Source organism: Sus scrofa, chromosome 14 (assembly GCF_054392235.1).
Source record: "Sus scrofa isolate SSC_HxYL_T2T_F1_AM1 chromosome 14, Sscrofa_HxYL_maternal_Yorkshire_Landrace_v2.0, whole genome shotgun sequence".
NCBI classification, from domain to species: Eukaryota; Metazoa; Chordata; class Mammalia; order Artiodactyla; family Suidae; genus Sus; species Sus scrofa.
This window is the reverse complement of record NC_139396.1, coordinates 136943242-136956825: the sequence shown is the minus strand read 5'-3', so window position 1 is coordinate 136956825 and position 13584 is coordinate 136943242. Positions and strand designations below refer to the sequence as shown.

The window sequence follows — 13584 nt, the reverse complement described above, 5'->3', positions numbered from 1 at the left end:
AAAAGTGTTTCACTAAAGCAGTAATACAGTCCAGAAAAAGTTTCCCAAAACTTTTTAAGTTTTATTTTAATTATGAAAAATTTTGAACGTACTAAAAAGTAGACAGAAAAAAAAATAATAGAAAAATAAAAAGTAGACAGAATAGAACCTCCATATATGCATCACACAGCTTTACCAATTAACTAATGGCCAATTTAATTTCATTTTGTCTCCATCCACTTCCGTACTTTCTAATAGTATTCTGAAACAAATCCCCAGCATTTTGCCACTTCATCTATAAAGTTTTTCATCATTCTTAAAAGATGAGTCTCTCTTTTTTTGGACTAGGCCCATGGGCTGCAGAAGTTCCCGGGTCAGGTTTTGAACCATACCCCAGAAGTGACCCAGCCATGGCAGTGATAACCAGGGAACTCCTGTGTAGGAGTTGCATTTTGTTGTCATGTTTCTGTAATTTCCTTGACTCTCCAATATGCCTGTCACTTTATTTTTATCTTTTATGACACTTTTGTAGCATTATTGGTATGATACATTGTCATTTTTCGTAGCATTTTTTGGTATAATACATGGTCATTAAAAAAAAGAGACTTGGAGTTCCCGTCGTGGTGCAGTGGTTAACGAATCCAACTAGGAACCATGAGGTTGCGGGTTCGGTCCCTGCCCTTGCTCAGTGGGTTAACAATCTGGCGTTGACGTGAGCTGTGGTATAGGTTGCAGACGCGGCTCGGATCCCGCGTTGCTGTGGCTCTGGTGTAGGCCGGTGGCTACAGCTCCAATTCGACCCCTAGCCTGGGAACCTCCATATGCCGCAGGAGTGGCCCAAGAAATAGCAAAAAGCCAAAAAAAAAAAAAAAAAAAAAAGAGGCTCATCATGGAGTTTACTGGTGACCTAGCAGTTAAGGGTTTAGTGGCATATGGAAGGGTGGCATATGGAAGTTCTCAAGCTAGGGGTCAAATCAGAGCTGCAGCTGCCAACCTACACTACAGCCTCAGCAACACCAGATCCAAACCACATGTGTGACCTACACCACAGTTCACAGCAACGCCAGATCCTTAACCCACTAAGTGGGGTCAGGGATTGAACCCATATCCTTGTGGATCCTAGTTGGGTTCATTACTGCTGAGCCCCAATGAGTAATTCCACTGCTAATATGTTTAGGGGTAAAATATCTCAATGTCTGCAAGTAATTTAAGAAATAATAAGTGTATGCATATATACACATATACATGGGAAGAGCTAGAAGAAATATAGCATTGATAGTTTGTAAAGTAGGTGGAGGCTATCTGGCTCTTGATTTATTTTTCTTAAAACTTCTCTGTAAGTTTGTAATTTTTCAAACAGTTGAGAGGTAAATAAAAAAATTAACAATTTATTATCAAATACCTAGTTGGTGACCAAATTTTTGTCTCAATCATAGTGTTGTTTTGTTTTAATACTTTGTCAGGATCCAAATAATGTTCATACATTGTGATTGATTGGTAACTCTTTAAATCTGTAAGTTTGCCATTTCTTTCTTCTTGTATTTCGTTGTTGACAAAACTGAGTCACTTGTCCTATAGTTTCCTACAGATTAGGTTTTCATGTTGCATCTCTGAGCTATAATTTAACATGTTCTTCTGTCCCCTGTCTTTCCCATAAACTAGTAATTAAGTCTGAGTGTTGATCAGACAGGTTTGATTTGAGAGGACCAAGAATACCTCATAGGTAGTGGTGTTTTTGTCCATCTGTAGATACATAATATCTGGATGTCTATGTCTCTTTGTAGTGTTAGCAGCCATTGGTACTCAGTGTTTGTAGTGTTAGCAGCCATTGGTACTCAGTGTTTGTAGTGTTAGCAGCCATTGGTACTCAGTGGCTTAGACACTGAGAAATGATGCTGTCATTCCTCCTTCTTTTATTGGTTGAAATACTTCTGTAAAGAGAAATCTCTATTTGGTTAGCCAGTTGTAAGGAAACACAGGACGGGTGCCAATTCTCTCCCTTTACTTACCAGCTTCAAAATAATGAATAGATTCTTTAGTATGCTTCAGTTAACCAATTAGGTATTGTTGCCTTTGTTTTTACTTTAATATGAACTCATGGGTTTAAACATACTTGTGGTTTAAACCCATTTCAGTTATTATCCTTATTGCTAGACAAATTATCTTACCATAGGTAATCATAATCTGATAGCTTTCTTGCTATCTGCTGACAGGGTGTTGTATGCTCATCTTGTGCTTCTCTTACCCCACACACACAGTCAGTATTTTTTCCAAGAAAGTATTTCAAATGGTTGCTAGGGATTTGCGTTGCTCCTTGGTTACTATTTTCACTTGACAGAGGTAGGAATTTTTTTTCAAAGTAGTATATAATTATGAGTTGGTACCAACCTTTTTTTTTTTTTTTTTTTTGCTTTTTAGGGCCGCAGCCACGGCATATGGAGGTTCCCAGGCTAGGGGTCCAGTTGGAGCTATAGCTGCCAGCCTATGCCACAGCGACAGCAACACCAGATCTGCACCCCACTGGCAACCTACACCACAGCTCACGGCAACAGCAGATCCTTAACCCACTGAGGCCAGGGATTGAACCTACAACCTCATGGTTCCTAGTTGGATTCATTTCCACTGTGCCACCACGGGAACTCCAGTACCACCTTTTTAAAAGATATTTTTAGTGATATGCATTTTCTAAATGAGAAAATAACTGAATGTCTCTCAAATTTCCCTATAAGATCCTAGCTTGTTTTCACTTATCGAATTGTGTTAGAGATGGTAGGAAGGATTGCTGTGCTTAATTTCAAAGAAACAATTTCAAAGAATTCTTGAGTGGAATTTTTCTTTCCTGTTTTTATGCAGATGGTACAAGGCTATTAGATGTAGCAGGAAAAACAAATGAGTTGACCATTTAGGTGAAAACTGGTTTTATAGCCTTAGGCAAAAAAAAAAGGCAAATTGTCTTTTAAAAATGCTGGATCTGGGAGTTCCCATTGTGGCTCAGCAGGTTAAGAACCTGACTAGTATGCTTGAGGATGAAGGTTCAATCACTGGTTTGGCTCAGTGGGTTAAGGATCCAGCATTGCTGCAAGCTGCTGTGTAAGTTGAAGATGCGGCTCAGATCTGGCGTTCCTGTGGCTGTGGTGTAGGCCAATAGTTACAGCTCTGATTTGACCCCAGCCCAGGAACTTCCAAGTGCCACGGGAGTGGCCCTAAAAAGAGAAAATAAAATAAAAATAAAATATAAAAAAGCCGGATCTGAATTATATGTGGAAAAAAATTCTGTTAACTGGTGAGCCTGAGGTATGAAGACTAAGGTTATCCACTTGAGAACCCTAGCTTTGAAAGCCAAGACCAGTGTTTCTCTTTCAGGTATTAGCAGATCTCATAATTCTGTTCTGGGTGATCTAAAAGTTTAGTATTGGAAGTTCCCTTGTGGTGCCGCAAGTTAAGGATTTGTGGCACAGGCCGCAGCTGCATCTTTGGTTCGATCCTTGATCTGGGAACTTCCACATATCATGGGTATCGCCAAAAAGTAAAAAATTAAAACTACAGGAGTTCCTGTCATGGCTCAGCGGAAACAAAACTGACTGGTATCCATGAGGACACGGGTTTGATCCCTGGCCTTGCTTGGTGGGTTAAGGATCTGGTGTTGCTGTGAGCTGTGGTGTAGGTCGCAGACAAGGCTCGGATCTGGCGTTGCTGTGGCTCTGGTGTAGGCTGGTGGCTACAGCTCTGATTCAGCCCCTAGCCTGGAAACCTCCATAAACCGCAGGTGTGGCCCTAAAAAGACAAAATTATAATAATAATTAAAAGTACAGTGTTGATAGCTTTAGCTAAGTTGGATTAATTTCCACAAACACTTGGGGTAAAGTGCTTGCCCGTGAACTAGAAATGAGAGATACTGAACTGTCCTCTACTGGTATCCCTGAAGCCCGCTATTGTGATGGTAAGCCCAAGACATTGACATGCAGAAGTGCACTGGTTGCCAGGCAGGCATCTAGCTAGATGACCCGGAATAGCAGCTTCTTGGGGCACCAGATGGGATTCTCACGCTAATCAGGCAGTGCCATCTACAATGTGGTACCTTTGTCTAGATTCCACCCGGGGCACTGCTATATTTGCTGCTTAGTGAGAGAGACTGCCTTAGATTTGTGAGATGATTTGTATACCTGCATTAAAAGAACATGAGGAGTTCCCTTGTGACACAGTTGGTTAAGGATCTGCCATCGTCACTGTGGCAGCTCAGGTTGCTACTGTGGTACAGTTTGCTGCTGTGGCTCAGGTTTATCCCTGGCCTGGGAATTTCCACATGCCTGAGCGTGGCCAAACAAAAACAAAAAGAACATGAAGCTTTGTTTTTTTGTTTTTTTTTTTGGCTGCAGCATGCAGTGGCTTGATGTGGGATTTCAGTTGCCAGACAAGGGAATGAACCTGTGCCAGATCTGAGCCGCATCTTCAACTTACACAGCAGCTTGCAGTGAAAGCACCAAGTCCTAAACATTAGACCACCCGGGGACTCCCACAGCTTGGCAATTTTTTGTCTGTTATATTGGTGCCCGTGATGACAGCTAGGTCCTCTGGTTAGATTCCTTCACATAAAGAGCCAGATAAATCAACACACTAGTAATAACTAAGTATTCACTATGTACCAGAAATTACTAATAGTTATTTCCATATATTAATACACTTTCCTCATGATAATTGTATGAGGAAGGTGTTATTAATATCTCTGTTTTACAAATGAGGAAATGGAAACCCAAAACAGTTTAGCACCTTGTCCAGAGACTCGCAGCTATGAACCGAGACTAGAAAATAGTGGAACCAGGGTTAGAACTCAGGCAGTCTCTCTCTGGAATACCTGCGCTTAAAATGCTATCTGCTCTACTGGGGTAATAAGGGATAGATCTGTTGTTAAGAAAAGTCTTAAGCCAAATTACAGATAAGAGCTGAGCGCTGTTACATGGAACAACCTGTGCTTAACTTGCCTAGGTCCTCTTGGTAGCAACTCCGGGCTCCCTCTCTGCTAGTGCTAGAAAAATACTTCATGTTTTCCTAAAAGTTGCACTTTTAGGAGTTCCCTTAGATCACAGCTGTGACTTGCATTTGATCTCTGACCGGGAACTTCCACATGCTGAGGGTGTGGCTGGGAATAAAAAGGTACACTTTCTCTTTTCCCCAGCTTTTCATCTGTGTTAATAGAAAGAGAGGCTGGGTAAGCATTAGTTTCCACTTTATTTTTTTTTAATTTTTAATTTTTATTTTTTTATATTTTTTTGTCTTTTGTCTTTTTAGGGCTGTACCCTTGGAATGTGAAGGTTCCCAGGCTAGGGGTCGAATCGGAGCTGTAGCTGGTGGCCTACACCACAGCCACAGCAACACCAGATCCAAGCAGCATCTGCAATCCACACCACACAGCTCACGGCAACGCCGGATCCTTAACCCACTGAGCAGAGCCAGGGATCGAACTGACATTCTTATGGATCCTAGTCAGGTTTGTTAACCACTGAGCCACGACAGGAACTCCATTTTCCACTTTAAAATCCTATTGGAGTTCCTGACATGGCTCAGTGGTTAACGAATCCGACTAGGAACCATGACGTTGTGGGTTCGATCCCTGCCCTTGCTCAGTGGGTAAAGGATCCGGCGTTGCTGTGATCTGTGGTGTAGGTTGCAGATGTGGCTTGGATCCCAAGTTGCTGTGGCTCTTGCGTGGGCTGGTAGCTACAGCTCCAATTCGACCCCTAGCCTGGGAACCTCCATATGCTGAGGGAGCGGCCCAAGAAATGGCAAATAGACAAAAATAAATAAATAAAATAAAATCCTATGATCTCTCTACCTGTCACCTTAGATCGCTGGATCAGAGTTTAGCCGTGTATGTCTAATTATTAATTTTTTAATTTTCTATTTAAAGAAAATCCTTTATTATAGAAATTTTCACGGTGATACAGAAGTAGAATGGTAAAATGAGTATACATGTACACATCACTTAACTTCAATAATTCCAAAATAATGGCCAATATTATTTCACCTGTACCTTTACCACTTCTCCTATACAATCTTGAAGCAAATCCCAGACTGTTGTATCAGTTTATCAGTAAACAGTTAAGTTTGTTTCTGAAAGATAAGGACTTAATAAAACCAAATAACGATACTATACTTTTTAAAATTAACAGTAATGTGAAAATTATTTTGTAGGTTTTTAATAATCAGGATCCAAGTAAGAGCCATATATTGTATCTCTCTTTTTTTTTTTTTTTGTCTTTTTGCCATTTCTCGGGCCGCTCTCACGGCATGCGGAGGTTCCCAGGCTAGGGGTCGAATTGGAGCTGTAGCCGCCGGCCTACGCCACAGCCACAGCAACGCGGGACCCGAGCCGCGTCTGCAACCTACACCACAGCTCATGGCAACGCCGGATCCTTAACCCACTGAGCAAGGGCAGGGATCGAACCCGCAACCTCATGGTTCCTAGTCAGATTCGTTAACCACTGCGCCAGGACGGGAACTCCTGTATCTCTTATTTATAGTCTTTATATCTTTTTAAGTCTAGTGGTTCCTCCTTAGCTTTGGTTGTAGGTTTTTTTTCCCTTGCAGTTTTTTTGTTGAAGAAACCAGATAGTTTTAGACATTCAGTCTTGGGTATTCCCTGTCAGTAAATTTTACTCTAAGTTTTATCTTTGATGAGGTCATAAAACAAATCAGTAAGGCTTTATATTCTTAAAAAAAAAAATGTTGACATGCTTTTCAGAGAGGGAAAGCTAAGCGGAAATTTTTTTTCTTCAATAGATAACTCAAATTTCATAGTAATTTTTCTGTCATAAATCTATTGAATCATCTTTGCTATAAAATTTACTTTAAGGTTTATACACTTTATGTATATTTAATCTGAAAATAGGCTTGTTTGTTTACTTTTGTAGCCATTGGAAAAGAAATTTGTCCGAGTTTCAGGAGAAGCAACTATTGGACATGTAGAAAAATTTCTCAGAAGGAAAATGGGTCTTGATCCAGCCTGTCAGGTAGAGTATATGTGTGTAAAAGGACAGGGGAAGTTGAGAGATTACCTTTAGCATATTGAAGAGAAAACCGTCTCTAGGATTTCACACAGTGGCTTTCGTTTGTGATATTACAGATATTATAAATGCTAATTTAGTATTGGTAACAGTGATTCCCCATCTCCAAATAATCATATTTGACTTATTATCTATTTCTTGCTGCCATTGATGACCATCTGTGGGTGTCAGAGAAAAGCTGACAGCATGAGAACTATTAAAGAGCTTCTAGAGCCTCAGCTCCAGCTCTTTCCTTTTCGATAGTAGAGCAGATTACTTTTTCCATCCATTCTCTTCTCTTTAGAGAACATTCTTGCATTTATCTGTTGCTCAGGTATAACAAGCTAGCCCAGGACACCTAGAAAAGTGAAATATTTATCTAATATAGACTCTGCTAGTTTTTTAAGGATTGAAACAGTTCTCCCATTCTAGCTATATAATACGTTGTTGTAGGATGGAGTCTCAAACTTCAAGTATAGTTGAACATAAAGTGTAAATATATTCATAGTTTGAGTATGTGGACCAGTGAAAATGAATATTTATATAATTTTGCTTTTTCATTAGTCTTATTTTGCTTTTTCATTAGTCTTATTTAAAAAAGATTTGTATCATTCTCCAGCATATGTAAAATTTCATAGAATAATTTTTATCTAAAATATGTGTTTGTTAGATAATAGATATTTCAAAGCTGGCTGGAATTTTGCTGGTGTTTTTAGGACCAATATCTGCTGATATTAAATATATATTAAATCCAAAGATATGTGACTTCTCTTACTAACTTTGACATAATACTAGTTGTATCTCATGGCAACTGAAAATTGGAAAAGACTTATCTGTCACTTTGTAGCCAAAGCATACTTGAGGTTTTTTTAGACTTTTGGTTACCCTTAGATAGCTGTTTAGAGACTCCTAGACAAAGAAGTATGAGTGATTCCATAATAATCTGTTATTTCTAAAAGCGGAAATCGAAATACTTACATCTGATTAGGTAGAATAAGAAGTGGCACTCAAGAGGGCAGGACTTTCTTTAGGATATAGATTACTTCCTCTGTGGCTAGATTATTGATCAGAGCCATTTATACATTTCACATTTAAAAAATTTGGTTCGTATGAGGTTGTGGGTTCGATCCCTGGCCTCCCTCAGTGGGTTGAGGATCTGACGTTGCCGTGAACTGTGGTGTAAGTTGCAGACACGGCTCAGATCTGGCATTGCTGTGATTGTGGCGTAGGCTGGTGGCTACAGCTCTGATTCAGCCCCTAGCTTGTGAACCTCCATACGCCGTGGGTGTGGCCCTAAAAAGGCAAAAGACAAAAATAAATAAATAAATAAATAAAATTTGGTTTGGAACTCCCTCTATGGCAAAACAGGATCGGCAGCGTCTTAGGAGTGCTGTGCTTCAGGTTTTGGTCCCTGGCGCCTCACAGTGGGTTAAGGATCCTGTGTTGCTATAGCTACAGCTGCAGCTTAGTTCATGGCTTCTGCTTGGATCTGCTGCCTGGCCTGGGAGCTCCATATGCCAAGGGGCAGCCAAAAACAGTTTGGTTTGCCAAAGCTCTAAATTGGTTTTATTGTGTAAAAATGTAAGTTTTTTTCCTCATATCATAAAATTCAAGACTTTTAACGTTTTGAAATAAAATTATAGAAAATCTGTTTCAGGCTTTAATTTTCGCTCTCAGCTCTGGGCTCTAGGTAATTTTTTTTTCTTATTCAGGTATTAGATAGCTGGTAACATTCATAAATTACTATTTCACCAAAATGTTAAAATAATAGAACAGAATTATGAAACATGCAGACCCGTTTGTGACTAAAATTATTTAAGCTTGGTGTTTTCATTGTGGTGCAGCAGAAACAAATCTGGTATCCATGAGGACGCAGGTTCCATCCCTGGCCTTGCTCAGTGGGTTAAGAATCTGGCATTGCTGTGAGCTATGGTGTATGTTGAAGATGTGGCTCAGATCCTACATTGTTGTGGCTGTGGCGTAGCCCAGCAGCTATAGTTCTGATTGACCCCTAGCCTGGGAACTTCCATATGCCACAAGCGTGGCCCTAAAAAAAAAAAAAAAATTGTTTAAGCCTTCTAAATCTGAGAGAGAATAAATAAGGTATTAACTCCTTTTTTTGCAGGAGTGGGGGGGTGGGGGGGCGGGGGCGCTGCATGCAGTGACTTGCTGTGGGATCTCAGCTCGCAGTCCAGGGATTGAACCTTGGCCACAGGAGTGAAAGTGCCAAGTCCTAACCACTGGACCACCAGTGAATTCCCAGAGTTACTTCTAATAAGAACAAAACATTGAGCTCACTAACCATTAAAATAAAATTCTTGGTCAACCAAGTCACTCCAGTTTTCTGTGCTGACCTTTACACTCTAGTTTCGAGTAGAAAATGCTTGCTTTGTTTACAGATATGTGACCTTCATATACAGTTAATTACTAGCAGGAATGAGTGATTACTAGGGGACTGTTAAATGATAAAATACCTTTAAAGTTATTTATGGAAGATAAAAATAAAAAGGGAAGATAGTTCTGAACGTGTGTTTTTAAGAGATTTAAGTTAATTCAAATCAGAAGTCAATAATTATCTGAATAGGAGTTCCCATTGTGGCTCGTTGGGTTTTAATAACCAGACCAGCATCTGTGAGGATATGGGTTCAATCCCTGGCCTCACTCAGTGGATTAAGGATCTGGTGTTGCCATGAGCTACAGTGTAGGTCACGGATGCAGCTCAGATGCCGCTTTGCTGTGGCTATGGCATAGGCCAGCAGCTGCAGCTCTGATTCAACCACTACTCTGGGAACTTCCATATACCGCAGGTGTGGCCCTAAAAAGCAAGAAGAAAATTATCTAAATAGATTTCTTTCACATAAATACTCCAGTACCTCTGGATTACTGCGGTTGATTTAGTGGTGTTTTGAATTCATTGGTGTCTTTTTTGTTTTTTGTTTTTGTCTTTTTAGGGCTGCATCCAAGACATATGGAAGTTCTCAGGCTAGGGGTTGAATCAGAGCTGTAGGGGTTGAATCAGAGCTACACCATACCTCACAGCAACGCTGGATCCCTAACCCACTAAGCAAGGCCAGGGATCAAACATGCATTCCTGTGGATGCTAGTCGGGCTTGCTACCACTGAGCCACAAAGGGGACTCCTTATTGGTGTCTTTTGTCTTATTTTATAGTTACTCTTGTGTTTCATTGTACATTTCATCTTCAAATCTTATTTTGCTTTTATGAGATGATTATCACATTGATCACTAAATATTCTCTATATAAAAGATCCTAAGAGTTCCCTGGTGGCTCAACAGGTTAAGGATTTGGAGTTGTCACCTCTGTAGCTCTGGTAATTTCTGTGGTGTGGGTGTGATCCCCAGCCTGGGAACTTCTGCGTGCTTCAGATGCAGCCAAAAAAAAAATCAACAATCACTAGATTTTGTTGTTAATCCTACCATAATTCATTCCATCTTAAAAGATAGGTTTTTTATTATTATTGTTTATTTAACATATGACCTTAACTGTACCATTGAATTGTTCCCAAATCTTTTTTTTTTTTTTTTTTGTCTTTTTAGGGCCACACTCACAGCATGTGGAGATTCCCAGGCTGTGGGTTGAATCAGAGCTGTAGCCACTGGCCTACACCACAGCCACAGCAATTCTAGGTCCAAGCCACACCTGCAATGTACACCACAACTCACAGCAGCGCCGGATCCTTAACCCACTGAGTGAGGCCAAGGATTGAACCTGTGTCCTCATGGATGCTAGTCAGATTTGTTTCTGCTGAGTGACGACTAGAACTCCCCAAATCATTTTTTAGAGACTCTGATGTAACAATGGTGTGTCTCTACCATTTCTTTATTATCTATTGGTACTAAATTGAGCATATATGTGATTAGTTAGAACAAGTCAGAAAATTCATGCTGTCGGGACTGACAGATGTGACTGTTTGAATGAACTAACTTATGAAGTGTTCATAGTCAAGTAACTTAAAAATCACGATGTAAAATCAGAAGCAATGTAAATGTTCATCAGGAGAATGGATATATAATTTGTGATATATTCATAATATGGAACACAATACAGCTGTTAGAGAGCTATGTACTCCAAAATATGTCCATGGTATATTAAGGTGTAGTTGTTGTTTTTTAAGAATTTGTAGTACAGGGAGTTCCCTTCGTGATGCAGCAGAAGTGAATCCCACTAGAATCAACAAGGATGCAGGTTCGATCCCTGGCCTTGCTCAGTGGGTTGGGAATCTGGCATTGCCATGAGCTGTCACGTAGGTTGCAGACACAACTCAGATTCCGCCATTGCTGTGGCTGTGATGTAGGCCGACAGCTGTAGCTCCAATTTGACTCCTAGCCTGGGAACCTTCATACGCTGCAAGTGCAGCCCTAAAAAGCAAAAAAAAAAAAAAAAAGGAATTTGTAGAACAAAATAGCATGATCCCATTTTTATAAAAACGAAAAACAACCCCTAACATGCATACATACCCTCTAGGACTGTATACATCATGCTGTTAGTAAATGGCTAATCCCTGGGTTTAAGATTAAGTTGAAAAGAAAATTGTAACAAACAAATCATAAATGTGTACTGTACAGTGTATAGTGAAGCCCACTAAGAGTGGTGTGGTCTCTGGATTGCTGGATACCTAATAAAAACAATGCTAGTTTCCAAATTCTTTGATTTTCATGGATTTAAGTTCTGTGTGCAAAATCTACTGTCATTGCTTTCAAGTCATGTTGCAAACAAGTGTTGCTCTGCCAACTTTAACACTGGTAAGCATAACACACACGTTATCTTATCTCTGATCGGAGGTTGCATATTATGAGATAACACAGGGCTTGACCATATACGACCTGTGGGCCAAATCTAACCTATCCGTTTTTATAAATTTTGTTTTGTTAGAACAGTCATACTCTGGCTGCTTTCATGCTACAGTGGTGAAACTAAGCACATGTGACAGTGATCCTATGGCCCACAAAACTTAAAGTATATATTATCTAGCTCCTTATAGAAAGTACGCCAGCCCCTGACATGCACTTACATTTCGAGAGAGATAGACCTGGGTTCAGATCTGAGCATTGTGAACATTGCTACTTACTAGCTTTGTGACCTTAGGAAAGTTTAATGACCTCTTAGTGTCCCTATTTGTAAAATGGGAATTAGAGAACCTTGCTCACAGGAATGTGAAAATAAGAAGTAATAACATATGTCAAATACGTAGTGTAACATATGGTACACATAGTGGCTGCTCAGTTAAATGCAACTGCTTTTGCTGTTCTTATCCAACCATGCTGAAGGTTTTAGGGAGATCAACATGTTGGCTGTGCATAGGATTTTTAGAGTAAACAGAATTTGAAGGTAGGATATCTGGTTAGGAGAGATGGTTTATTATTAAGAGTTATTATTAAGAAGGACTTGGTAACTGATTGCATGGGAGAAGAAAGGAAAAGGAGAAATAGGAGTTAGAGGTGGTATTCTGGTTTAAAGCAAGAAAAAATTTCGTGCCATAAACTCAATAGGGACATTAGGAGATGGAGCCAATTAAGTGATACCTATTAACAGAATGTTGAGGACCTGATCCCATTTTAAGGCAGTGGGAAAGGCATACTCAGTGGAAGAGAAAATAAGGATTTGCATTTCTATCTTAGTAATATACTGGAATCATTACAATAGAGTATGTAACTCTACAACCATATTGTTCTTTCTAGAGCATTCTGTATAAAAGTAGATTTATCTTAGAGCTTTGATATTACTTAAAGGTTGAAAAGACCTTATTAAGGTTAAGAAAATTATGCAAAAACTTAATATTGCCTTTTTAAGTATTATAAACCCTTTCAATCATTGTATCATGAAACTTTATTTTAAAAAGTACGCTTTTCTGGGGAGTTTCTGTTGTGGTACAATGGGTTAAGGATCTGACATTGCCATGACTGTGGCATAGGATTCAGCCCCTTGCCTGGGAACTTCTATATATCTCAGGTGTGGCCATAAAACAGGAGGGGGGAAAAAATATATATATATACATACATATATATATATATATATATACACACACACATATACACACATATATACACACATATATACATATATATACACACACATATATATACACACACATATATCCTTTTTTGTGCCTTATGCTGAATGTGTCAAATGTGGTATAACTTGTTCCCAGAGATTCAAGGAAATAATTGTGTTATCTGCTGTGGTGTTTTGTTGTCCTGCTACATCCTCTAATGCTCTTTATATTTTATTTACTCTTGTACAAAGTTTCTAAAATCTTTCTTGAGAGTGTTTAATCAGTCAAAAATAGCAGAGCCTAGTCTAGAACAAATATGCTGACCTTTTAATTTTTCGTATGGTTTTTTGAAGCAGGAAAGCAATCTTATGCCCTTATTTGTCTGTAGGTAGATATTATCTGTGGTGATCACTTGCTGGAGCGATATCAAACGCTAAGGGAAATTCGACGTGCAATAGGTGATGCAGCAATGCAGGTGGGTCTTAGATTTTACTGTATTTATGCCTAGCAGACAAGTTATTTAATGAAACAAAAAAGTTCTGTATTAGCAATA

General features: G+C 39.4%; 1 protein-coding gene across 11 annotated transcripts in view; it reads left to right on the top strand.

The window, feature by feature from the left end:
- Nucleotides 1-13584, top strand: part of PCGF6 (polycomb group ring finger 6) — a 1082924-nt gene that overhangs the window by 11395 nt on the left and 1057945 nt on the right. For 3 of the 11 annotated variants that reach the window (XR_014826849.1, XR_014826847.1, XM_021073477.2), the window contains 2 exons: nucleotides 6888-6986; nucleotides 13420-13506. The exons of 2 other annotated variants lie outside the window; for them this stretch is intronic. Coding sequence is in view for 3 of the 9 variants with exons in the window: in XM_021073477.2 (XP_020929136.1) it covers nucleotides 6888-6986; nucleotides 13420-13506 (186 nt within the window). In the remaining 6 variants the exon portion in view is untranslated. Of the gene's footprint in view, nucleotides 1-1102; nucleotides 2153-6887; nucleotides 8234-10623; nucleotides 11682-13419; nucleotides 13507-13584 lie in introns of those variants that run through there. 6 more of the 11 variants (XR_014826850.1, XM_021073479.2, XR_014826845.1 and 3 more) reach the window with 5 other exon arrangements.